Below are 27,227 nucleotides of genomic sequence, written 5' to 3' on the forward strand. Positions count from 1 at the left end.
GTCTTCTTTCCACTGTCTTATAGGCCCAATAGGAAGTGTTCAACCTCAACAAGAATAGTTCAAATTCGCCCTTAAGTAAATAATAAGTATAGCACAGCAGAGGGCAAAGGATGTATGGCAGGAGCTTGCCCAGACATCTGTCCAAACCATTCCTCATTACCTCTTACCCAAAAGGGGATTTTCCTTACAAGCATGGGCATTGTTCTCCCATGCTGGGACCGCGAAACCCTAGACAAAGGTTTCAGGCCACTTCAGCATGTCAGCTGTCACACAGCAGAATGCGTTTGAGCATAAATTATATTCCAACCATCAACGTGCAAGTTCAGAGCCAGGCCCTGGGGAGGCTTGAGACAAGCATCGGCTAACATCGCTCTGTGCTCCCTCCTCCAGTCGTACGTCACCTGCGCCCTGGGGATCCAGTTTGTTGGCTACGTGATGATCTCCTTCTCGGCCACCAACGCGCTGTGCTCCGTGCTGTACGGGAAGATCTCCCAGTACACGGGCAGAATCGCTCTCTACATGCTGGGTAGGTACACACGTCTGCCAGATGCTGGCAAAAATGGTGACGTGCAATAGAAAGAGCATGTGCCACTCGGAGTTGGTGTGAGGGCTGAGGGTGTATGTGGGACTGCTTTGAAATCAGTAAAGCCCCATGGCAGTCCATCCAGGGTGCACATACGTCAACCTGCACATTCAGTGTCAAAATCTACCTGAAGAAATGAGTTTGGAGTATTCTCAGGATACGTTGTTTAAGCCAGGAAACCAATGATCAGGAAGCTTCCTTTGGCATGAACGTGTCTAAGATGTGCTCAGCTGATGGTATGTCTCGTCTTAGAGCTGGCCCATCTTGGTACTCATTTCCCTCTGCACACTCGTAGGCACGGGCATCCACGTCTCCTGTGTCATCGCCCTCTTGCTGTGGAAACCACACCCTCATCAGCTGGCCATGTTCTTCGTGTTTTCTGGCCTTTGGGGCATGGCCGACGCCGTCTGGCAGACACAAAACAATGGTGAGTTCCCAGCATAGAGCACTTCCTGCTTAGGGCTCCCTCCCTCAGCCAGCTGTGCGGGGGACACATGGCGGGTGGAGGACCTGCCAACTTGGGGCCACCTGGGAAGACGCAGGGACGTGGCCTATCAGGAGAGTGTGGAGCCCCAAGAGGGCTCCTACTTTGTACTCTGAAGGTGAAGTATTTTCTCTGAGCATTTACTCACATGTATGATGCAAGAGAGAAAAATCACCCCTCGGTTCTTCACGGAGAGATTCTCCTTGGGATGGGCATTATCCTGCTTGAGTCTGGATGAGCTTCCACCCTGGTGGAAGACTACCTTTCTTAGTAATGGCAGTTCCTTCATGGCCTTCCACTGGAAAAGCATCTCTGAGTAGTGGGATCGCTCCCTGCACGCTTGGTGCTGGTGTACGCGGACGAAGACCCCTCCAAGGTGCTCTCAGTCAAGATGGGGAGATGGATGTGCAACTTCTGGAGCAGAAGTGCTTACAGATTCCTATAATAACGTCCAAGCAGGCTGCACTGGGGATTGGGAGCTGTCAATTTTCTGGGAGAATTGAGTTGGGGTTCCTCCTTGTCTGGGAAACACCTGGGGACTAGACATTGGGTCAGGCCAATCCACACACAAGCCACAAGCCAATGTTTCCAGGGACGGAGGCCTGGCTGGTGTCCCCACACCTGGGCATAGCAAGTGTACATGACCTCATCCATTGTGAACTCAAAACTTCGGGATGGCTACCTCCTTACGGTCTTAGGGTTGTCACAGCTTATAGACCAGCTGAAAAAATATCATGAACAAACCTAGTGCTGGTGGATTTAAAGGTTTGGGTTTCACAATCCTTTCTCAGTAATGCAGGGGGCTTTCCTGAAGTTTGAGCCAGATAACAAACATGTGTTTGGCTCAGTGGTAGAATCTGGTGTGTTTGGATCAAGGTCAACACCTGGAACCAATGACTACAACTATTCCCATGCTAGACTTGCAATATTGCTCAACAGTAGTCAGCGGAGGAGAGAGAAACAGAAACTCACGTCAGCTTTTCTTGGCAGTCCCAAATTATAACCCAGCGACAGGGCACGTTACCTGTCGGAATACTGGGCGTCTTACCAATGAGCTTCAGGAGAGAATTTCTTTCAGTATCCCCGTGGATTGGTGAAAGACACAGTATCTTACTGAACGCTCCAAGTGCAGATGCCTCTTGCTGTCTAAAACGTTAGCTGACGTCTCTGAACTCACTTGAATTTTAAAAAGTATTTACACATTAAAAGTCAAGTAAGGGACTAGAGTAAGTAGCCACAATACTCCATACCGTAATCCTCCAGGGTTTTCAAATGATTGCAATAAATATACTTGGTTTTCTTCCTCCCTGAGATACAGGAATAAATGCTTTAATTCACTCTCCTTTTCTTTTCTTGGACCTAAGAGACAGTCAGGCCAAGCTTTGGTCAAGATTGTGCAAAGTTACATAAGGTCCAGTGAATAACTCAGACCTTCAAGCCCAACGAGTAGCTTGAATAAAGAATCTCTTGAATAAGGGATGCTAATTTAAAATGAATTATTTCTGTCTTTTTGTCCAGGTAAAAAGTAAATTTTTTCAAGGAAAAATAAGTCATTGGGGAAAACTGTTCTTTTCATATATTTGAGAACTTCCTTTGGAGTCTACACTCGCCATCGTCTCTGCCAGGAGTGGTGTTTCAGGAACTGCGTTTCCTGCAGGCTGGCACCACCAGGCTCTCATAGAACTTGCCTGCAACATGGCACATCCGTGTCCAGTCTCTATTTTTTAAAAAACTAGAGATTTTGCATAGCTTTTGCCACCTCCCCAGAACAACTTGCTCTCATTTTGTTTTCTTAAATAGCAAGTTGGATTTCCAAACCTATTCTCCTTGAATGGGTGCCTCTCTTTTAAGAAAATACGTGAGCCCCATACTTTCCTAACTAATGAAATGGCATACAATTCAGTGCAATTTAAGCCTTCTTTTCAATCATCACGGCTCAAGGTAAAAACTGGTCACTCCAGTTCTCCAACTTAGAACCAAACCAGATGACAGAACCATGCGAGCTCCTTCCTGGGGCAGAATTGGGCAACTTGCTGATCGATGTTTCCCACTGGGCTCCAGTAATCCCTTTGGCCTCTGGAGCAGCAGATAGGGGCCAGTGACTCCTATCTGTTTATTCACCCTGACAGTTCATGAAAGATGGGTACTGTTGCCACGGCAACCCTTACAAGTCAATGCGCTGCGTTTATGATTCACAATGTCTGGTCTAAAAATATTCTTTGGCCCTGTTAGAGGTCAAAGGGGCTGTTTTTGGGCGGATAGGCTTGGAAGATCTGACTCCTCTTACATGCCCTGTTCATTTAACTTGTCTTTTCCAGCCCAAATAAGACTGTCCGACAATTTGTCCACATCCCCTCATCCGAGGACAGGAGTCAGCTTCCACCCAGTGCCTTCCCCGGACGATGAGGCAGACAAGTCAGGCAGGGAGCGAGGCTTTTCTCTTTCTAAATAAACTTTTCATTTTGGAATAATTTCAGGTTTACAACAGAGTTTCAGAGATATAGCATAGAGCGTCCCCCTATACCGTTCGCTCAGGGTGCCCTCGTGCTAACATCTTGCAAAACCATGGTATGTTTGTCCAAACCAAGAAATTGACATTGGGACCTGACTGAACTAAACTGCAGACTTTATCCGGGTTTCTCCATCCCCCACTCCAGGATCCCATCCAGAGGGCCCCGTTGCGTTTGGTCTTCACATGTCCGTTGTCTGGTCTGTGACAGTTTCTTGTTTTCCCTTGTTTTTCATGGCCTTGATGCTTTTGAAGAATACTGGTCAGGTATTTACTAGATTGTCCCTTAATTCGAGTTTGTCTGATGTTTCCTCCTGATTAGGCCAGGCTTTATGGGTTTTGAGGAGGAAGACCCCAAAGTCGAATGCCAATCTCATCATATCACGACAGCAACATGACTGATCACTGAGGATGTCAACCTCATTGATCGCTGGCCAACCTGGTACCTGCCAGTCTTCTCCAATGCACAGTTACTATTCTTTCTGTTCCCCAGCCAATTTTTTGGAAGCCAGTCATCACCAACTCTAGCCAACCATCAAGGGAGAGGTAATTAATCCCCGCCTGCTGGAGGAGGAGCGTAGACATAAATCATGTGTAATTCTTCTATAAGGAATATTTGCCCCTTCTTTCCAATTTATTTCGTTATTTACTCAACCATTTATCCACATCAGTATGGGCTCCTGATTACGGTACCCTCTGAGTTACAGTCCAATGCTACCGTAATTGTTCTGTGTCTCTGATTGTTCCAGCCTTGGCTGTTGGAATCTTTCACTTTGACACCTGCGTCCTTTGATATATTCCATCTATTTTTTTTTAGTACTTCCTTATTTTCTGGCACTAAAAAATATTCCAGGCCCATCTTGTAATTCTCCCCTGCTAGACCTAGAATCAGCCATTTCTCCAAGGAGTCTGGGTCCATTGTATCGGGTAATGGTGTTATAAACCAAAGTTCGAGTCCTGGGTGTGCTCATTGCTACTGAGGTAATGTTTCTCGGCCCTCTTGGCGGGAGTGAGAAGAGGTGTGTATGTGTACTGGTGTTTCTGTATTTGTGTCTGTATCTACACTCTGTTTATATCGTAAACAAGGATGAGTTCACACTGATGTCCTGACTCTAGTCCAGCACCACAGGCCATTCTAGCTGCCCCTTGCGGACATGTGACTTCTCTCTCTGACAGAGAGAAACCTGGCCCCCACAATGCACCATATTATGTACTGGTTCAATCTTAATGTACACGGAAAGCAACTTTAGAATCATTGAAATATTGTTTTTAGCCTACTTTCCTTTTCTTTCGAATGTCTTTCTCCTCTGCCCACCATGTCCTTACCTGTTGGAATTTGACACAATTAATGTGCTGCTTTCTTTATGTTTAGGTTAAAATAGGAACCAGAGCATAAGAAATTTCCCCAAAAACCTGTGTCTAATCTTGACCGGCTCTGCCATCTCCTCCTTCAGGCTGGTCCTGAGTCACTCAGGCATATGCCCAAATGAGGAAAATGGATCCCTCCCACCCCTGACTCCTTTCTCTGCATCTCCTTGAAAGGCATTCTGGCTGCCGACATCAGGGTCCTTTGGCTCGCTCCTTCTCCTGGCTCTGATCAGCTTTGTTTGGACAGAACTAAGCTTAGGAGGGAGGAAGGAGGAAGGGTCCCACCTCTTGTTCAGTTGCCACACATCTTCTTCAGTCTCTTCATTCCATTGCACAGCCAGAGGCACAGCCAGCTTTCCAGCCAACTTCTGGGTCCCAGGTCCTCCCAATCTGAACTCCTCCTGCCTCTCAAGCACACTGAGGTTATCCTGAACCCAAGAGTGCCAGCTAACAGACATCCCTGATCTCTCTTCCCTGCTGGTGTATCTCCCCAGTAGGGGTCAAATTTTAGCATCAGACTCAGAATGTCAAGTTCCTCCTTTGGCATATATGGCTAGAAAGTTTAAGTTGATGAAAAAACTCAGAAAGCTCAGGAGTCCATGGGTACTTAAGAGGCTGAACTGGACTTGAACCCACCGGAGCTTGATCAGGAGAGAGCGAGGAGAGAGTCCCCTTATCCTGGAGCACAGTGATTTATAATCATCGCAATCTAAATTTCATCTTGAAATCCCGAAAGACACCAACCTGTAGACCAAAAACATTAGTTTAAAATTAGGGTTGCCCATATTACTGGAATGCTCATGAAATTGGGCTGCATTTGCTCTGGCCCCACAACCCGTTAAGGGTGCTGTTGGACCTTCTTTGTCACAGAACATGACATAATCGACCACGGGTGGCCAGTGTGTCTCAACTCGGATTTTCTTCCCTAGTATCTTGTTTTTGTATCCAATCTTAAGAGTCACCCTCCAAAGAAAGACAAGAGATGTCTAAAATAATCCTTGAAGCTGACTAAATCCCCCAAATTTTCACTGTTAGATTCTCTTTGCACATTGACGTTCATTACGATGGATGCTTTACAGTCTCAGAGAACAAGGGTCCCTTCTGAGTGTTCCAAACAGCCTCTTGTTTTCCCAAACACACCTACGTTGTTTAAAATGTGTATCTTATCTCCTCTCTTACATCTGCTCAATGACCTCACCCTCCTGAATCCCTCCCATGGTAGACAGGTGGTTGAGTGACCAAAAGCCAAGAAGTGTCTCCTGGGTGTTGACATTTCCTGGGCAGACTTGCAGGGGACCTTGCTGCTGTGACCCCACATCTTTCTCCCCATTGCTGGTGGGGCCTCTCCTACAACCCTCTTCCCTCCCCTTTCAACTGTAGGGAGAAGGGGATGGCGAGAAGGAAAGGGACAGAATGAAGGCTGAAAAAGAAGGTGTTTGTGACAGTTCCATTGTCAGCGCTCCCTCCCACAACTACCCACCTTGTAGGAAACAGTTCTAAGAAAATCTCCCTCACTCTGCAGACCTCAGCTGCCCCTGGGAATAAACGCTCCATGGTACAGATGGTGTCTGGTCCCCCTGGGGCCGGGGGCAAGGGCCATCTGTCCATCCTGCCCCGTGGTGGGGATCCACACTTGGCATTTGGGTTCACTCATTATCTTACTCACATGCAAAGGTGGTTGCCCGTCCTGTATTTCCTCCACTCCCTCCCCAGGTGGGCTTTTTGGGTTATAACAGGAAGGGAAGAAGAGGAAAGGCAGCTCTCTCTTCCTTGGGATTGCCCCGCCATTTCCCCGTCTTCTTATTCATACTTTGAGATGGAGTGTTGGGTCTCTGACCCTGCAGGACGTGGCTTGGTGTCTGACCTGTTGGTGTTCTGCTCACCTCGTGAGGTCACCCTCCAGCCATTGGTCCACTTAGTCACTCAATAAGTATTTTTCCTGACCTTCGATAGTGTTGGAATAGCCATTCTAGATAAGAGTGGAGTCCACAGACTAGTCAAGCACAGGTGGAGAAAAAATAATGAGTGGCGGGAAGCGGGTGAGAGGCCTGCCTGAGTGCTATGGGGAGAAGGGCGAGGCCCTGAGGATGCTGGTGAGATGGCAGTCACGGAGAACTTGACAGAAGGATCACGGGGGAGAGGTCACCAGAGAGGCCTGGCAGAGCCCTTCACGTGGGGCCTGTCACCTGCACAGACACAAGGACCGTGGGGCTGTAATGGGGGCACTCTGGACTGTGGCAGGTGGTGCTCCGGAGGGACAAGGCCAGATCATGGAGGGACCTGCCCCCATCATGAGGTGCTTGGTCTTCCCCCAAAGCCGGGGGGTCCACTGAGACTTCTCAGCATGGGAGTGACAACATAGTTACATTTTAGAAAGATTATTGCAGCAACAGGGTGGAGGATAATTTGGAGGAGAGAAAGACTGGAGATGAGGAAGAGATGACTCCAGAGGTGACAAGAGATGAGGCAAGAGATGCACAGATGGGCCAGACAGGTGGGATCGGAGAGAAAACCCAAATGTCCGGGAGTCCAAGTCTGACAAATGGGCCACGAGCTTCTGGAGAGCAGAAATCACGGCTGTCTCTGGGGTTACAGAGCTCGGTGCTATGATTGTCGCCATATGGTAGGTACTTAGTAAATGTCAGAATGGATGGATAGAATAGACCAGACATTGGTGTCGGTGGAGGGAGGAGAGGAAAGGAGGCCTGAATGCGGCTTGCACGACCGTCAGAAAGCCCCGAGTTTGCTTCTGGGCTGAAGCGGGGGAGGAGGTAACAGAATCAGAAGGTTCAGGAGAGGGGCTCGAACTGATGGTATAACATCCCCGAGGGGACAAGAGCGAGTGGGGCCTCTGTGCAGGGACCCCTTCCTGGGCCTCGGTGGGAGGAAGGAGAGCACAAGGCGATGGGTCTGTGATGGTGGCTTAAGAAGAAGTTCTTTGTGAGAAGGCAAGTCCCTCGACAGAGAGGGGAGGGCGTGGGGACCTGGGCAGTGCGGGAGAGAATGGAGCAGGACGGGGCTGGCCCCAGACATCGGCCAGGATGCTCAGGACGGTGCCTATGCATCAACTTGTCTCTGTTGAACGCTGTCAGCTTCCTAACTATTAACCTTCCAGAAGATTCTTCCAGTCCTCCCCCAGGTATATCAAAAATTTCACGATGCTGTGAACGGGAAACAAAAAATCATTTCCTTTCATCTAGAAGCATCATCAGATTGTACTATTTTGCTGGGCTGCCATAACAAAGCACAACAGAGTGGCTTAACCAACAGACATTTATTCTCTCTCACTCACGGAGGCTGGAAGTCTGAGATCCAGGTGTGGGCAAGGCTGGTTCTCCTGAGCCCTCTCGCTTGGTGTATAGATGCCCTCTTCTCCCTATGTCCTCACGCAGTTGTCCCTCTGTGTGTGTCTGTGTCCTCATCTCTTCTTACGAGGACAACAGTCACACTGGGTTAGGGCCCACCCATATGACTTCATTTAACTTGATCACCTCTTTGAAGACCCCACCTCCAAAAACAGTCACATTCTGAGGTGCTGGAGGTCAGGACTCCAGCATATGGATTTTGAGTGGACACAATCCAGCCCCTAACACAGACTCAGGTCATCTCTCTCCCAAACCTTCAGGCAACCACCTGAGGGTTCTCAGGCCTTTGATCGAGGCCAGGTGTGAGCACTCGGACACTGCAGCCTTGCCTGGCTCAACGCTTGCTTAAGTCTCCAGGATAGGAGGGAAAGTCCCATACAAAGGTCCATTACTCCGCTGCGGTCACCGAAAATTCTGGGGTTGGCATCACTTATCTCGTAAGCTAGTGTGCATGTTTCTGATGACATTCCCTAAGAGAAAGAACAAATGTCTTTTCCTGATAGGATCTTTCCATTTGTCTTCGCTTGTGGACTCTGATGAGTGGCCACGCCTCCTCTTACACAAGTCAGATCTGCAAGCTTTGTTTCTCTCATCTACAAAGTGAGGGCTTGGGCCAAGCTTCCCTCCAGGGCTAACATTTCACAAATTCTCCGTTTCTTGTGTATATGATGGTTCTTCGCTGCTGGAGAGTGTCACTTGACTTGCTATAATCCACCGTGCGCAATGGTTCTGTTTTCTAAAAAGGAATAGTTCCTGATTTCATCAAGAAAATGGGGTAGTGGGATAGCTACACTATTTTCAGCAATAATTGAAAGCATTGTCGGAGGTTTCACGGCAATGTCTTCCTCCCATTCTGTCCCCTGCAGCCCTTTATGGCGTTCTGTTTGAGAAGAACAAGGAGGCTGCCTTTGCCAATTATCGCCTTTGGGAAGCCGTGGGGTTCGTCATTGCGTTTGGATACAGCACGTTTTTGTGCATCTATGTCAAACTCTACATTCTGCTGGGAGTCTTGAGTCTGACGATGGTGGCGTATGGAATTGTTGAGTATCTGGAGTCCAAGAACCTGGCCCAGCCACTGGCTATGGAAGAGACAAAGCCAGCAGAGGAAGGAGAAATACAGACAAAACTGTGAAAGCAACCCCCCATGGGAGGTGAACTCAGAGGGCAGCAGCAAGAGAGTCTTGTTTGAAGGTGCCTCAGAGTTTGTGGTTGATTCTTCACAACTATTTCAGCAATGGATGGCCATTCTGAAGACAGAAAAAGGTTTCATTTTTTAATGTATTTTTTTAATTCGATCAAATTTTCAGTCCACTATCTCATCAGTAGACATTAAGAGTATCCGTGAAGGAATCAGTTAATTTCAGATACAAAAGAAAAAAGTTTAGGGTCCAATCAGCCAATTGGAACTTGCTTAGGATCACAGAAACAATGACTTACACTTTTCTTTGTGGTTGTCATGGTGGTTGTTTTTAAGAATTGGGAGCCTGCTTAAAATAATGCAGCCCAACACCATAATTTTACAAATGGGTAAACTGATGTCCAGGCAGGTCAGCTGACTACCCCCCAGAGTCTGTAAGTGACAAAGCCAGACTAGGGTTCGTCACGTCTTAAAATGTAGAGAATGTGAGTTTCTAAATAAATGCAATTATATTGTGGACTTACCTCCTGTCCAAATAGTTTCATTCTAAATACTCATATAGGTCACACACACAAGTCACAAATAAGTGATCTAGCATGTCATAGACCACCGGAAGGCTTCAAAAGTAATTTCAAATAAGATATAACATGTAAGACTAATGAGATGATAGAACTGGACATAGGGCGTACTTGTTACGTGTTATGTGCCCGTCTTGCCATCAGTACCTACATCCGACAGCGGGCTTTTCCATTCCTTATCTTCTTTGAAGGCTGGGAACGTGGCGATGCGGTCCCCTGCCTCCATCGAGTGCTTCTTTTCTTTCTGTGACATCCTGTGCCCTCTTATTCTCTCCCCTAGATTGTTTTTTCTCCTTTCCTCTCACTCCAAGATGCCTCCTACCCCCCTTCCCTCCTCAGTCTCTGCTCTTCTCCCAGGCTTCTTTCTACATGTCCTGTGAGCGTGCCCCCACACATCTTCCACACTTCTCTCTCATCTGTGGACAGCCCCCCACCACAGTCTGCCCTCCTCCAATCCTAAAGCAAACCCCTCCGTGGCCCCTCCTTTCCAACGAGGCGAGTTCTTTAGTCTGGTCCAGGGTCGTCCAGGGGGCCACCATGCTCCCCTCAAGTTCCCTCTTCCCTCCTGACCTCCCCTCACACGCTTCCTCCACCTTGAATGCCTTCCTGCCCCCCAACACCAATTCTTCAAGCTTAATGGAGCTCGATGTCACCAGGGCATATGGGCTGTTCTCCTAGCCTATGTAACATACATTTATTATATTTATTTTTCGGATGAGCCTCTCCCCCTACTTGACCTTAAGCTTTCCAATGTCTAGGCTGTAACACCAGCAGGCACTAAATGAATGTTTGTTGAGGGAAGAAAATGTATCAAGAATTCAAAGAATTGTTAACCCATCTCGGCCTCTCCACGAAACACCAGTCAAACCCTGGCCCCTTCATTCACTCATTCATTCATTCACTCACTCAGTGCTAGCTGGGCCCCCGTGATGCTGGAGATGGAGTGATGAGCAAAGATGGACACGGTCCTTTCTCCACGCAGACAGTTGTCAGCCAAGTGAGGAGACAGACGTTGATCAATTAAATATGAAATTCCACCTGCTGTGAGTGATCGTGTTTGTGGCCTCTCCAGTGTCACTTGCCCCCTGTTAGGATTTCGCCCTGACCCCCCCAGCTCCTGTGGCCAGTGGGACTCTGCTTCCCATCACCCAGGCTCAACTCTCCTTCAGCACCTTCTCCCTCCACCACCCATGGGGTCAGGGATAGGTCCGGCATTCCTCCTCAGATCCTCTGACCCGTCTCCTCTGGTCCATCCTTGGAACCGCCACCTTACTCCACCCCCTCCCCAACCTCACCGTTTCCTAACTTCCATCCTCCCTACAGGGCACCAGTCCCTCCACACAGGACTGACCACTCCGTCCTGAAGCTCAGCCCCTTTGAGGGTTCCCTCCTGTCTCAAAATCACAGTCTGCATCCTGACCATGACTTTCCAGGCCCTTTGTGACTTAGTTCCAGCCTCCTCTTTTGCCTAAGGTCCATGTCAGCCAAACTTAACCATCCAATATTTCTCTGAAGCACCTGGTTCTTTCCTCATGGGCCCTTCGCTCGAGCTGCTCTTGCGTCTCTATCCAAATCGCAGTCATCCTCCCAAACAGAATGGCATTGACTCCCGGGCACAAGTGAAATGCCGTAACTTCTGGAAGCCCTCCACAATCTTCTCAACAGAGCTAGGACCGACGTTCTCTAAAGCTCTCAACTCTGTTTTCTCGTTTCTGGCCCTTTATGGCAGACCAACTCATGTCGCATTTGTTGGCAAGATACCTGACCATCTTTACATTTCCCACAGTGTGGAGCTTGGGTTGTTTCATAGAGAATCAAAGCTCAGCAAGGATTTGTATGGGTCTCAACGAGGAGCCGGTGACATGCAGCGTCCCCTCCAACCTGCAGGGTTAGGATCCTGTAAATAAACCATGTGGGTCTCCTGGACACCAATTGGGTCTAAGACAGCCTGCTTTGGAACTGATCTTTGGTTACACACCCAGCTCAGAGCATTTGAATGAGAGATGCCCTAATGTACTCAGGAACCCCCTCATACATTTTGGGGGGCCCTTGAGGATTATCCTGGAGATACCGGACCAGACTCTCCTGACCCCACCAGGCTCATCTCCCAAGACATGGATGGCACTGAGGTCCAGTGGGAAAGGACCCACAAGCTGAGAGGAGAGTAGAGTCAGGAAGCCTGTACATGACCCTGGAGAGATCCCTATACGGATGTGTTTAAATCATGCCCCCAGGTCAGAGCCGAGGGGCAGAGTGGAGCGCCTGTAGTCTTAAGTTTGATTTTGTTTTATTTATTATTTTTGGAAGCCTGGGAGGCACCCTCAGCAATTGTTGACCTTGGGCATGACCTCGTGCATGGAGCAGATCGCTGTTGAGCATTTGAGGGACATGTGCACTGAGCTGACTCAGCTTAAAAGGCAAAGGTTAGCCACTCAGTACTGTTTCTAGGAGTGCTCAGTTCCTCCTGAGCCTGGGTGCTGGTACCGAGAATACTCTGCCTGTAGGGATCTCTCTGATGATCCATCAGACACCAGAAAATGAGGAGAATGTGAGCAGAGAGGCCTGGTCTTGAACCCCAGGCCCAAAGGTCCAGCTTCTCCCAACTGCAGGGAGCAAAGCCCATTTCTGTGAAAGAGGTGATGCGGAACAGGGCTGCATCTCCGAGTGTTCCCGAAGCAGACATCTCACCGGTTTGCAAGACCTCGCTTGAGGCTCAAGGATCTGCAGAATTCAGATCAGATGGATGAGCACACTATCTTGTTTTGCTGCTGTGGGCACCCTCGGGAAAATGCGCCAGACGATGCTTTTGCCAGGAGCCCAAGCCTCCGCGCATGACTGGAGGTTTTCAAGCCAAGCTCGCCACAGGGCATGCGGGCTGTCTGGCTGTTTGGTTGGCTGGTGCTGTCGGATGCTCTCGGATGAACAGCACTTTCCCATCTGCTGTGCACACCCTCCAGCTGCTAGGTTGGTCCTCCTGGCTTTCTCTGGAAGACTGCCTATGGCATTAGGGCCTTTTCTTTTCTCTTTATCCTTTGAACTCATTGATGAGGAGAATCTGTGACTGCGCCCGAGTACCCTGGTGCAAGGCCTAGAGAAAAAATCCTCAGGCTCTTGTCTCTGCCTGTCAGTGGGTGAAGGATGAGTGGTTCGTCCCCTTGATAGCGTCAGTATTGCGTGCGTGTTGGGAACACTGAATTGCAGCAGAAAGTAAATTATTTAATCTTGTTCTCAGTACTCCATTTGTAAAATGGGAATATTCCTACTTCATAGAAATCATTAGGGCAATGTGCTATCATAGAACACTGTCAAAACTGTGCAATGGAGCAGGAAGAATGACCATCCCCTAAGATGAAGGTTAAATACAGAGTTTTTTCGTGAATCCTAACCCTCAGTGGAGTTCTTACAAAACCTCAGTTGGATTTGATCCAACGCTCGTAAATCTCTTGGCCCAGCTCCCAGGGCTGAGCTGCAAACACATTCTTTCATGACTTGCTCAGAGTAAGCAACAAGGGCAAGATCTAAAAGTAGACAATGTAGGAATGTATGTCACAATATGTTATTAAAAACTTCCCCCAAATTAAAGGTATATCTAAAAGAAAACTGCTAAATATAGAAATAAGTTATTTCAAGTTCAAAGAGTATAATAAAGAGACAGGGAATGTGTCAAGAATCTAGGCTTAGAGCTGGTATATATATATACTTACTATAATTTACTAAAATGAGTCCTAAGTTTACGAGCACTGAACACAAGAAAATACAGATGATACAATAGTCATTATTTGACAAAAGGAGGCTTGCCAGTGTTTTAAAACAGATTAATTTTCTAGGTACTAAAATGTAAAGGAGTTTTCGTGTGGGTCCCTAACCAAAGAACGTGGACAAGCACAGCAGACACCATCTTTGATGGGTGTTTTTGTATGTTTTATGGCAGTTTGGACATTGTGATCCTTGATCGAGGCTGAGGGCCCTGCAGCTGGAATGTGGTTCTGGAAACAGGTTGGGCCAGGTGAGCTGGTGAGGCCCAGGGGGTGGCTCTCCAATGAGGTAGGTTTAGCCACTTTCTGCCACACCCTCCAGGAGACTAGAATCTTCTACTCCAAAGCCTGAAGGCCTTCGGAGACCCTAACCTTAACCTTGACCCTAAGACTAACACAGACTGGATTAGGGTCTCCTCCAACCTGGGTTAATTCAGTGAGTGAGTGAAAATACACATACCATTTAACTAGTGAGAGAGACGATAACAAAATAAGTAATATAAAATGAGAGAGTTAAAAAGCACTCAGGTATTTGACAATCTTTTTCAGGTTCATGTCCAAATTAAAAAAGGGATTACTTTTCCTCCTGAGTTCCTTTCTAGTCGCAACTCAAACCCAGCATCTACACCAGCTGGGGCCAACTCCAGCTCCCTCTAGAATTCTCTTTCAGCATAGCACTGCCCTCCCTTCTTCCCTGGCCATATAACCCCTCTCCCGGCCTCTCCTCGGGGCCCACGGTCTGTGTGTCTTTCCCCATCTCCTGCTTCTCTAAGCACTCCTACTGCTTCATAAAACTACTTCTTCTCCAGCTCACTGGGCCCAAGCTTCCTGGTTTTCTCTTTCAAAGATCAGTATTAAGTATATGAAATATTAATCTAAATACAAAGGATGCAACTACTGCTTCATCTCAGCTAAACTTTGTGTCTCCGTCCACATGTGCTTGATAAATAAATGGCAAGCAATAGGACATATTGGAGTATATGAGTGTGGAGGATCAAAACTGGCCACCCCAAAATGTGTCTCTTTGCCTTGATAAAACAAAAGACCCCGAAAGAAACTTTGACCTTCCCCCTAACTGCCTAAACGAATTTAAGACAAAAGACCTGTCCCCAGGACAGGCCATCGCCATAGATAGCTCTGGGTATCATAGACTGGGAGGGTCCTTGCTAAGCCCACTGTTATAGAAGTTCTGTCTACCAAACATTTGCTTTTCTATTTCCATGTGGGTTGCCTTGTTCCCCTTTGAAGCCACAAACCACTAGCCCAACATCCTCCTTTTTCTGTAGCTGAAGATGATATTTAAGCTGGCAGCTCAGCCATTTTGGTGACTTGCTCAGAATTCCTGGGCTTCTCCCATGTATACACGTTATTAAACTTCTTTGATTTTCCTCCTGTTATTCTATCTCATGTCAATTTAATTCGTAGCCCAGCCAGAAGGACCTAGAGTAGGTAGAGGAAACGTTCTTCCTCTCCTACATGAGGAAGCCATTTGGCGTAAAACTAATTTGGCCTGACCTTATTTTTTCCAAAAGGGCCTGATGTGGCCGTGGAGCGTGCATTGTATACCTGCTTTCAGTATTTCTTTTGTCCCAAAGACAAGAACAATGCCCTTAAGATAAAGACAGACGTAAGCTTCCTTGAGGATAAGCGTCTCTCCCTGGGCTAGCAATTGATCGCTCATCTTCTGTGCCCACCCAGCTCAAGACCACCCACCTGCTGCCTGCGGTGTGAATTACTGTGCCAGTCAGGCAATCTCATGACTGTTGTGAAAGGGACATTCCAATCATATGTGATCCACACTGTTTGATGGTATATAACCACTCTGTGCACCCCACTTCTTGGGAGTGCTCCATTCCTTTCTGAAAGGACGCTCCTGGACTATATGATCTGGCTCATTATAAACTCACCCCAATTTTGATTTATAGGTTGGTTATGGATTATTTGTGTAGACATGCTGTAGTGCGGTGAGCTTTCGCATGCAGACCAGACTGGATACATGCATTGTTCCGGGCCTTCTGTGTTCATCACTCATGACTCCTGGCCTCCAGACACTCTGCTGCTCATCCTGGGCAAGCAAGCCACAGAGGGGTGAGCGTCTTGTAAGCACTTGGGAGCTGTGCATTGCAGGAGAGTCCCCCAGCCCAGGGGGCATGGTGGCCCCTCCCCAGGATCATTGCGCTCTGAGCCCTTGACCGCCTGCAAACCTTCCACATGCCTTACCTCGATTTCATCCTCAAGACTCTGGGGCATTGGGCTTTTCTTCCCTGATCTCTGACCCAGGGGTTCCCTGCCCTCCTCAGATGCCTGGGCTCCAGCCCAGGGGTCCTGCTTCAGCTGGTCTGAGGTGGAGCCTGAGCATCAGCATTTTTAAAAAGCACCCCCTCGCGGTTTGAATGTGCAGCCACTGCATGAGTCTAACGGAGCACTGATTTTAAAGCATGTTTTCTCTGCTCTTGCTGCAGTATGCTTGCTTAACTGGTTCGTGGCATGTAAAGTACATTTTTACAAAGTGGGAAATTTTTTTGAAGAGTTCTCAGGATTAAAGATATTCCTTATTATTATTATTGTCATTAATCATGGCAGCTCACGACACGTGACGTGGCAGGATTCCGTTGCCCCTTGGATCCCATGAAACAACATACAAGTAATAAGAGTTCCACCAACTTTTAGCCCAACAGCTGGGTGAAACTCCAACCCTAAGTGGGTCACCCAGTGCCCTGCTCTGCCTGGAGCCCCTGGCAGCAACACCTTGACGATTCGTGTCCTCTTGTGTCCTGGTCTCCAGCCTCAGCCATTCCCGGGACATCAACAGTGAGCCTTTCTACATCCTACCCTGGTCCCCTGCACACCCCCAGCCTCCATCTGCCTCCACCTGCCTCCACCCTGCCCTCTCTGGAATTCTCCACCCCCTTCTCAGCCCCATGCAGTCCTGCTGGCATCCTAATGTCGATTTCCCTGGGATCTGGGTCCCACCTCTCACTCAGCAGCCTGTTGACAGTGGCCTTCTCTCCCTTCAACATCACTCTCCCATAAAGAGCCACTCGCAAATATCCCTCCAGCTGCCCCAGCCCGGTCCTCCCTGACTCCTCCACACCCCAGCTGCCACCTCCCACCAGAGGCCTGAGCCCTGCTGATTTTGCTTTTTGGAAATCTTCCAAACCCCTTCTCTCCTGTGGTTTCTGTTGATTCATAACCCGATGAGCAATCTTTCTGGGTGTCAGAATGACACATTTCCCTTCCTCACAATCCACCCAGCATTGCCACTTTCTTTCAGGAGGGAATCAGAATGCTTTCTCTGGCACACAGGACCCTCCGCCGTTGTGGCCAGTCTCATCCTCGCCCCCACCCCTGTAGTATTTTGCCAAAAATATAAATGTAAATTTCTCTCACATCCCTGCATCTTTGCAGTTACTGCTAGCTGTGTTAAATTTCCTTTCCTCCTCCTGCTGGCCTGGCTAACTGATTTAGTGCCCCCAGTGCAGCTTAGATGGCACTTCTCCTGGGAGATCTCTTGAAAACTGCCCTGCTCCTTGCAAGCAGCAACCTGCCTGGATCAGGTGCCCTTCCAACGTGTTCCAGAGCGTTCTGCCCTTTGGTCACAATGGCTCTTACAGCTCTTCCCGTAATAACAGTCTGTCTCTTATCTGTCCCCTCCCAAGTGTGAGGGTGAAAAGGGGGCAGATGACACGGCTGGAAGATGTCTGAATCGGGAGCAGCAATCAGGCAATTTTCTTCTCTCTCCTCTTTGTTCTTTCCTCTTCTAGGTTCAGCACCCTGAGAGGGGCAAGAGATCCGGAAAAAAACCACATGTCCAGAGGGCAGGGGGAGGAGGAGAAAGAGTGTGTGGAACCGTGTGGTCTTCGCTTTTCCAGGCCGATCACACTCCCCACCCAGCGGGCGGCATGCCACCAGTCCCGCTGCAGGAAGTTGGGGGGCGATGACGGTTACACGGCGCCCCCTGGCGGGCGGGGGCGGCCACGGTCACCCTAACAAACATGCGGGCAGAGAAGAGTCCGTCCTCTCCTCCAACGAAGGTGAAAAGACCCTCTGGTCAGGGTCGCCTGGGATTCCTACGGTGCTGCTCCCACCCCTATAGTGAATGTTCCCAGCCCTGGCTCGGTGTCCTGTGCATTATTTCTCTTATGACAGCACATAAATCTGACTCTCAATGAGACCCTCCTTTGCCTCTTCTCCGATTTCCTTACAAAAATAAAACAAAACAACTACAAAGTCTTCCTACCAGGCTGCTTTGGAAGGTAAAGCCTTTAACCCAGGAATCCAAAAGCAAATCATTCATCTACGCGGTTGCATCTACACTTACCCTTAGGATATTTTCATATAGTATGAAGAATTCCGTAATTAAAGAATAACTCTTCCCCTCCAACCTCTGGCAGTGCGGGGTTTCTATTTCTTCCTCTCCGACTATTGCCCTGGAAGGTGTTCAGTGGCAGTAAACTAGGACCATGAGATCCACGAGGACCCACCTGGACAACCTCGTGATTGCACCCATGGGCACCAGTGTGCTGTACACACGCAACGACCACGGAGCCCAGTGATGAAATTCTGAGGCCAGCAGAATGTCCTTTAAAAAAAAAAAAAAAAGCCAATTTGGGAATGTTTGCATTCAGTATAGAGCTGTGGGCCTCATTCAACATTCCGAGTATGGTGAGGACTCCCAGGGCCATCATTTTGAAGGTCCTTTCGGCCCGCCCCCTCTGATACTCTCTCCTATGCCTTCCACCCCGCTCTCCCACCCAGCATCCCGTCGCTCTGCTCCAGGCAGAGTTTTGAAGAAGGCATTCTGATCTCTGCTGTCCCAGCCGCCTTTCCTGAGACTTAATCCTGTCCCTTTAACTTCCATTCTTGACCTTGACCAATCCCAGGCGGGCTCATTTTGCCCTGAACAATTCTTGTCACGCAAGGAAATGATCTAGCAGGCAAATTCGACTGTATGTGTCCATTCATTCAACCAGTATTTGTGAAGCAGTGGCCAAGTGCTCAGCATTGTTCTGGGCATGCTCAGTGCAGCAGTGAATGCAACAGCAAAATTTTGCTCTCAAGACATTTCTGTTCTAAACGAGTAACATACTAAGTCATCGGCGGGAGAGCAGGGTGAGGATGAAACGGGATGGGGTGTCAGGACCGATACTCCTGTGGAAGAGAAGCAGCTCTTCTGCGGTGAGCGGAAGTACCAGCTTCTCTGCTGAGGAGGTGAGGGCAGAATCAGCAGGTGCCCAGTCAGATAAAGGGGAGCCACCAATAGTCAAAGGCTGCACAGCGTTGGGGGGAGATGGTCAGACATGAAGCCAGAGAGGAGCCAGACCAGATCAGGGAGGGCCTACAGCCCAAGGTAAGAGTATGGAGTTTATTCTGAGCAAGATGGGAACTGTATTAGCTTCCTGTGGTGCTGTAACCAAGTACCACAATCTGGGGTGGCTAAAACTGCAGGACCATATCCTCTCGCAGTTCTGGAGGCTAGAAGTCCAAAGTCAAGGCGTCGGCAGGACCACACTCCCTCTGAAGGCTGCAGGGCAGGATCCTTCGTGCCTCTTCCAGCTTCTGGTGTCACTGGCAGTGCTGGATGTTCCCTGGCTTGTAGCTGCATCACTCCAGCCTCTGCCTCTGACATCACGCAGCTGTCTTCCCTCTGTATGGCATTTTCCTCTGTGTCTGTGTGTCTCTTCTCTTCTTCTTTTAGGGACACCGGTCATATTGCATCATAGGCCCACCCAGTCCAGTATGACCTCATCTTAACTAATTACATCTGCAGCCAGTCTGTTTCCAAAGAGGGTCACATTCTGAGGTGCTGGGAAGGACGTGAATTCTGGGAGGGAGTCAATGTTCAACCTAGGATGGAGCCCACAGAGGAGGGACAGGATATGACAATTTTAAAAGGCTCCCTCTGGCTGCTGGGCAGAGAAGACACAGTCAGCACGAGGGTGAAACAAGAAAGGTCAGTTAGGAAGCTATCGAATCTTTCCAGCAAGAAGTAACCGTGGGTGGCACTGAGGCCATCACGGTGGCCGTGGAGGGCTGAGAAGTGGTCTGACTCGGGATCCACGTTAAAGGCACAGGCTACAGGATGCCCTGAATTGGAGAAGGAGGGCCAAGGAGAACTCTAGATGTTTGGCTTAACAAGGAACTGTAAGAATGGAGTGGCCACTGTCTTAGATGGAGGAAGCCTTGCGCAGGAGTCAGTTTGTGGGGTAAAACATCAAGAGTTTGCTGTTGAGCATGTTAGTTTTGATATGTCATTAGACATCCAAGTGGTTTTGCTGAGTGGCAGTTGGATATAAGAGGCTGGAATTCGTGGGGGATGTCATACGGAGAGAGATTAAGTTGGAAGTCATCGCCATACAGATGACATTTAAAGTCATGGCACAGAAAGGGAGACCAACTCTGAGCAGGTGGGCATGGAGGAGAGGAAAGAACTGGGGTCTCAGTCCTTGCATCTTCCAGGCTTCTGAGGTCAGGGTGAGGAGCAGGAGCCAGGAGAAAGTGCCCAGTGGGGTAAATGAGGACCCCTGAGTGACACTGCAGAGCCCCGTCAGAGAAAGCGGTCTGGAAGACAGAGCCATGGACGGGGACGATTTCTGCTGGTGTGTTGGTCAGACAAGGATGGATCACTGATTTGGCAATGACGAGTTCACTGGGGTCCGTGGCCAGTGCAGCTCCATGGAATTTTGGAGGATGAAGACCTGAACCAAGTGGCTCAAAGAGAGAGGAGAAGTGTAGACAGTGAAGATTTCCACCACTTACTGGAGGGTTTCTCCAGAAAAGAGGCAACAGCTAGAGCGAGATAGGGGTCAAGGGTCACCACACGGTTGAAATAACAGGAGCTGGGAAGGACAGGGTATGAAGATAATTCTAGATCAAATTCCTCATGTGATATTGATGAGAAAAGCAAGAAAAATGAGTAAGATTAACGACTCATGTTAGGTCACACAGCTGGTTAGTTGAAGACATGGGGTTAGAACTGGGGTTCCTAACTCCTGGTCGAGGGTATTTTTCTACTAAAAGGCTAGTTAATGATAATAACTCCAAATGCTGTTCTTCAGCTGAGTTATATACACTTAACTTTTTGGAACTTTTTATTGACTTGTAACATAAAGACAGGAAATGTACAATTGTGTGTGTACAGTTTGATAAATTTGCACAATCTACACACACTCATGAAACCAGCACTCAGATCAAGAAGCAGAGCACCACCAGCATGGACCCCCTGGGGGACCCATTCCTCTTACCTCCCCATGGGCAACAACTTCCAAAACTATAGTTTACTTTTTTGCACATAATTATATGTTTTGCTCTCTTAATTAAGTTTTTATTATAAAAATACCACGTTCATGTAAGTCCTTCAAGCAACACTGAAGTGATGGTGGTAATAAATAAAAGTCCGTTCTCAATAAAGATTTGCCATCCTTTCAGCAAACCAGCTGCCGTGCTGGCTGTGGCTTTGCAGTGACTGTTTACTGGCGAGGGGTCAAGCCTTGGTCGCTGGTTGGGAGGATCCGTGGGGGGCAGAAAAGATGTCCAAGTTTCCTTAGATTGAGCTGTTTTTCATTCTCTCTCCTTGGCCTTGGCAGATGGTAGAGGGAATACTTTTTCAACCACCCACCCGGGTTATGGGTCTTTGTGCTTGCCTGGGGAGTGGGACCGAAGGATAATAAAATAAGGAAAGTTTGACTTATGGGTTCAGGGCTTGCTTGGACTTTGCCAAAATTCTAGATTTAAACATCATAATGAATCCAGCTTCCTTTATTATGCTGTCAGAGGAGGACATGTAAGGTAAGCGTGTCCTGGCCCAGAGAGCGGGCTTGAAGATGAGGTCAGACTGATGCTGTAAGACAGGACGCTTGTGAGGTCCACGCACCTGAAGGGAGAGCGCCCCCAAGGGTGTTTGCTTCAGCCGGAAGCAGAGGGGGAAGGCAGTCCTGGATCAACTGCCACCGAGAGCGAATGCACCTCTGGGTCAGTTCTTCGATCACAAAGTCCAAAATCCGTGTGGTCAATTACTTGGAGGCACCGGGCCGTCCTGAAACCTTTCCTTGTCTGAGGAGGACCTGAGATCCCATGGAGAACTCAAGCCAAAGAGAGAACTGAGCCCAGTGAACAATTCAGAGAGATCACCAAAAGGAGGCCAAACGTGGAAAAGAAACAGCTTGGGGAAATGTGTTTGCTCACAGTGCTTTTGGGGAAAAAAAATCCACATTTCCATCAGGTAAGTGCACACTGCCTTTTCTTTATTGTTTAAATGCCCTCGGCAATCTCCTGCAATCTTAATAGCTTGCCTTCTTTCTCAGCCAGAGGCCCCAGGTGGAGGCTGATCGGGAAGTCTTAGAAATTCGTGCAAACATCTCAAATTGAAGGGGAAAATTAAAAATTGATGAAGAAACTCAGGATTTATAAATTGCTCACCTAGATCATTCCAGCCCAGAAATCCTTACCTGTGTCTGGATTGCCTCCCATGGCTGTGCACATCACTCGGGATCGTTGCCAGACCCATCCTTCATCTGATGCTCGTGGGGACAGTCGGGGGAAGAAGTTAATTACGCTCCATTTTTACAAAATTTACCAGCACATATGGCTGGAGGGTATCCATAAATAATTAACAAGTGAACACATCAAACCAAAACAGAAAAATGCCTTCTAGGCTACATTTGATGAATTGCTTTTATTCTCGGTTTGCTAATTAGAAAATCTGCAAAGTTTCCCTTTTGCTTGTCGTAACTTAGCCAACATCTTCAGTGTTGTGTTGTGCAGTTTTTATATAGTTACGTGAAACAGTTTATTGGTCCTGAAAGGGTCTAACAGTGTCTGTAATTGACTAGATGTCAGCGAAACATGAAATATTTATCCACAGGTTTAATAACATGCCAGAGCCTAAATGAGCCAAGTACAAAGATCTATGGTGAGGCTCCTAGCTTTGAAATGCCAGATGGTTCTCTTCAGTTATGTCATAAAGTCCACAGGTGTGGCATGCACTGGCCAGAAGATGGAACGAGAACACGTGAACAGCCCACAACCTTCGCCGGAAGGATAGGTCCGACCAGGGTCACCGGTATAAACTTGGCTATAACAAATAATAAAGATTCACTTTGGAAACTCAACTGTTTTTATGTAGAAATAATATATGTTGAGGTCCCATGAGGGCAAAGCACAAGGAGATCCCAAAAACCCTTCAGAGGAGCCCACGGCCTCTTCTCATCTGTAATTAGCCGCTCGGAGTCCTTGGGTCTCTAGCTGACGGGCCACCGAGCGAGCCCTTGGCTGTATGTGGGTCCCGGTGGAAAGAGGAAAACCCTCTGAGCGTAGGTGAAGGAAGAAGCAAGTGAGCCCTTGGATCCACATCCTGAATGGGGTCCTGAGCTCTGGACCCCCTTTGTGAAGGGAGCAGGTTTGCATCGCTAAGCAACCAGGACGTCAGCTCCCAGTCCTGCTCTTTTCAACTGGGCCACACAGCTGCTGAAGAAAGACCACAGAATCCACACTCAGAATCAGGGCCTGATGAGCAGTCGTTCCTGCATTCCTCTACGCCAAGTCCGTCTCAGGGACAAGCCTATAGAAGTCACCCCCAGAACTGGAGGGTGGCCCCAGTGCAGGCCCCCATCCCGGGACCCACCCCTTCTTGAGACCACCGGGGTCCAGGGCCGCTGGGAACGGTGAGTATGCATTCTGACCATTGGGGGCACTGTCCAGTCTAGCCTTCATCAGCATTCCTTCCCGACCTGGGTTGCATTGCTTCCACCCACTTCCAATCCATAAAATGCATAGAGCACCCACCATGTGCTAGGTTGTCGCTATACGAGGGTAAACGGGATAAACACAATTCCTGAGATGAAAGTTATCAAAGAGAGAGAGCTTAACGGAAGTGTGCACCATAGCGAGTGGGGAAATTCAGCTGAATTCAACCAAAACGTTGGAAGGCCAATGTTTTCCAAGAACTGAGAGATGCTCAGGTCATAAGACTGATCAAGATAGTCTCCCGGAACGCACATGGCTGTAAGGTAGCAGAGAACGGTTTTTTCCATGAAGTAAGTATGAAGCAGTGTGGGCCCCAGAGGAGGGACGCAAGTCCCCACAGTGGGGAGAAAGGAGTGGCATCAAGTTGGAACCCAGGAGGGGTGTGACGTGCAGAGGAGGAGGAGCTCCAGGCTGGGAAGGCAGCCAAGCCATCGAGGCCCTGGCCGCAGCTAGTGCCTTGTGTCCAGACTCTGGGCTCATGACCCTCCCGGGAGGGGCTGGGACCTGGAGGCTGAGAGACAGCTCTCAGCTGAGCAAGGGGGCTGAGGACTCATGATGGAGGCCGTGAATGCCGTGCTAAGACGTGTGGCCTTCAGACATACGCAGGCAGCTGCTGCTGACTGCTCCCCCGTAGGTGGAAACCCTGCCTTCTTACATTATTCATAAAGGGGCAAATTCAGCTCTGTGAGTCCTGGGACCGTGGATAGAATTTTCATCTCAACTCAATCCTGTTCCACCAGTGTTTACTGAAGGCAAACACATGCTCAGGAGTCTGGGGGCAAGGCGTTGTTGGAGTGGCCTTTGCCCTGGGAACCTGGACGTTTTGATGGTAGAGCAGAACTTTCCTTGTAATCTACACACACAAAAAAATAGCACCTGGGCTCTGATTTCAAATAATAAAAAATGGTTCTGGGTTTAACGCAATCCCAACTTTTTTGCAGAAGAACGTGTATGTAGTATGCAGGAAGTCATTTCAAGTCGGCCAACTTAAAAAATGCGGCGAATTATATATATACATATATTTTTTTAATGTGAGAAGCAATCTGTGTTCCATATAAACTATGCCACAACTGTATGCTATAAAATACACATCAGGAAAAAAGGATGATCATTTCCAAGAACGACTCTTCTCCATAGACTGGCTTCACCTACCTAGAAAAATTATACAAGAGGCCAACAGCTACTGTTGGTTCCTATTTAATAAAAATGGAATGCTTTGTATGCCTAAACAACTAACTTCTAAATCTGAAAGCCGCCTTGCTAAGCGGTGTAAAATATCTGTTGTGCATTTGAGTTTTACATTCACAACAACAGAGCACATGGTTTTTTATCTATTTGCAGTACTACTGAAGGTGAGTCTATCAGTAGCAAAAAAGTTAGCAAAACCACATTTCACAAGAGACACATGCAAATATGGGCTAGAGTGAATCCCCAGCAATTCCCCATCAAGGCAGGGGAAATATTTTTGGAATTTTTGAAATCCTAAAAATCGAAGTCTTTTGAGAGAAATATGTGCGGTTTTCTTTCTTTCGTCTTTCCACACGTAAGATACAGGCAGAAACACTGGTCCGGTCCAGTGACTGGTGTTGCTTCTCTACGTAGGCAGAAACTGTGAGTTTGCAGGGTCTGGTTTCAAAGTCACCCAAGTGTCCCTCTGCTTCCCCCGAGAATCCGTCCTCCCTCCATTCAGTGACAACTGACGTGCATGCGTTTAATTACGTGGCTTCATACTACAGCTGGATCCCAGCGCACGTGGAAAGTAGCCTGGGGTGTCTGTGCTTTTGAGCAGCGGAAAGTGCTAAAAAGGTAAAGTCTCAATAAAAAGAATAGACTTGGATTCTTTTTTGTGGGCCTGTCTTGGGAGGAAGAAAGAGTGAGAAGTAGCAGTCTGACAGGCTCTGGATGCTGGGAGCCAGCCCCTCCTACGTAACTCCTGCTCAGAAATCAGTCTAAGAGGAACAATGGGCCCGCAGAGGAGTTCTCAGGACTCACAATTCCCGAGGTGGTGGAACACTTTGTGCTCGGCTGACTTCCCTCCCACGGGGCCCCGTGTGCCCGAGAACATCATCAAGGTATGGGAAAAAGAAGGCCTTGCATCTTCCTAAGCCAGGAGAGTGTGTGGCCAGGGCTGAACCAGACGCCAAGACACCGTAAAACCCCATAATTATAACAACGACTTAATCATACGTTTGAATGTGGCTTCTGAAGAGTCAGGTTGTTCCTGCTCTTTCGATCCTATTCCCGCTCTGATTACATCAGCTGTGTTACAGCCAACAGAAGCCACGGGAACCTTGATTGCTCAGAAATGTGTGTCTTTTGCAGCACATGACAAGGAGAGTTTCGCCTCCACCTGTTCCAGCCCGGGGAAAATGGGGAAATGGTGGTTCTGCAGCAACGCGTGCTGTTTTCTCCGTCCAGGCGAGGGCTGTGACCTTAGGAACGCTCCAGTGGGTGACACCCACAGTTGCAGAGCTGGACACACATCGACAGGACGTTGGCCTCCGTGGCCTGCTGCTACAGGTGGTGATGGAGCAGCCGCTCCATTGGCCTCCAGGCCCAGCGTCCACTCAGCTGTGCTTGGTCCCGGGTTCCTCCAGCAGAGTTAAGGCGCCTTCCTGGCAGGACTTCCTCTAATAACAGAGACAAAGCACACGGCCTTCATCCTCTGGGCTGGGGCGTCCCCTCTCCCTTGGCGGTGGCTTGGGGAACAGCGCCTGCATTCTAGTTTCCTTCTGACAGTTTGATGTGGAGCCCGACCTTTATCTCATGGAATGCCCGGACAGGGACAGTCTCTACCAAGCCCCATGGACAAATGAGCCCTTCCCAGTGTCCGTAGGTGTGTGGCGGCACACCTGTCGAGGACACGCCCACTTCACAGAGCCCCTCCCGAACATCTTAGCCTTCCACCTGAGAGAGCATCTGGAAATGCCAGTGGGAGATCACGACGCTGTCGGTATGACTATGTATCTATAATCATCTTTATTATTTTACTAATAATGTGTGAACTGGGGCAGTTTGCATATTATTAGTAGAGTTACACTGTGACACATTTCAGAGCCAATTAGGACACATCAGGGGGACTGAGCAGAGAGGCTGAGAACTGTGGTTCCAGATAAAGCTTTTCCAGGCTCAGAGAGAATGTTTAATGGCTTCTTTTCAGAGCATCTGTGCACCCTGTTCTAGCTCTGCTAATTGGGCAGATCCACCTAAGTTCAGGTTTAAAACTGAGGCGGATAAGTCGACAAGCCTCAGCTTCTGTCCTGGCTGAGAGGCGAATATTTACAAATAATTAACAATTTCATATTATAGTTTTATAATACATATTTCTATATCAAATCCGTGTCACATTATGCATTCCTTTGCCTTTTTAATCTGAGTACTATGAGCCCAACTTAAGCTTTTATGGATAACTTAAATTATTTATAACATAAGCATCAATTAATATAAATTGATGGCTTCGCGAAATTGCCACGACCCTCCGCCTCTGCCAAAATACCCCAGACTGCTATAATTTTGTAAGTTGTTTGTATCCCTAATTAATTTCCTTACATTAGCGGTCATTTCTTTTTGGTTTTAATGTCATGTCATCAGTTTCCCACCAGTGAATCCTATATGTTACAGGATGGAAGTCCAAATATATACAGTTATTGATTTAAGCACTTGGGCACCTGGGGTACAGATGTAAAGGTCTGTCTCATGTCTA

General features: G+C 48.3%; 1 protein-coding gene and 1 long non-coding RNA gene across 8 annotated transcripts in view; both read left to right on the forward strand.

Annotated features, from left to right (window-relative positions):
• UNC93A (unc-93 homolog A) overlaps positions 1 to 17,959 on the forward strand; it is a 38,064-nt gene extending 20,105 nt beyond the window's left edge. For 2 of the 7 annotated variants that reach the window (XM_070603322.1, XM_008514455.2), the window contains exons 8-10: positions 391 to 526; positions 879 to 1,010; positions 9,176 to 9,970. In XM_070603322.1, coding sequence (XP_070459423.1) covers positions 391 to 526; positions 879 to 1,010; positions 9,176 to 9,441 — 534 coding nt within the window. In that variant the 3' untranslated portion in view covers positions 9,442 to 9,970. Of the gene's footprint in view, positions 1 to 390; positions 527 to 878; positions 1,011 to 1,338; positions 2,560 to 3,898; positions 4,115 to 9,175; positions 9,971 to 13,956; positions 14,085 to 15,705 lie in introns of those variants that run through there. The other 5 variants (XM_008514301.2, XM_008514223.2, XR_011535665.1 and 2 more) reach the window with 4 other exon arrangements.
• A 3,589-nt stretch (positions 17,960 to 21,548) lies between these two features.
• Positions 21,549 to 26,660, forward strand: LOC139080840 (uncharacterized). The gene is made up of 3 exons (XR_011535666.1): positions 21,549 to 22,001; positions 22,084 to 23,442; positions 24,466 to 26,660. It is a non-coding gene; the product is annotated as an uncharacterized lncRNA (long non-coding RNA).
• The last annotated feature ends 567 nt before the right edge of the window (positions 26,661 to 27,227 follow it).

This window comes from Equus przewalskii, chromosome 32, assembly GCF_037783145.1.
Source record: "Equus przewalskii isolate Varuska chromosome 32, EquPr2, whole genome shotgun sequence".
NCBI classification, from domain to species: domain Eukaryota; kingdom Metazoa; phylum Chordata; class Mammalia; order Perissodactyla; family Equidae; genus Equus; species Equus przewalskii.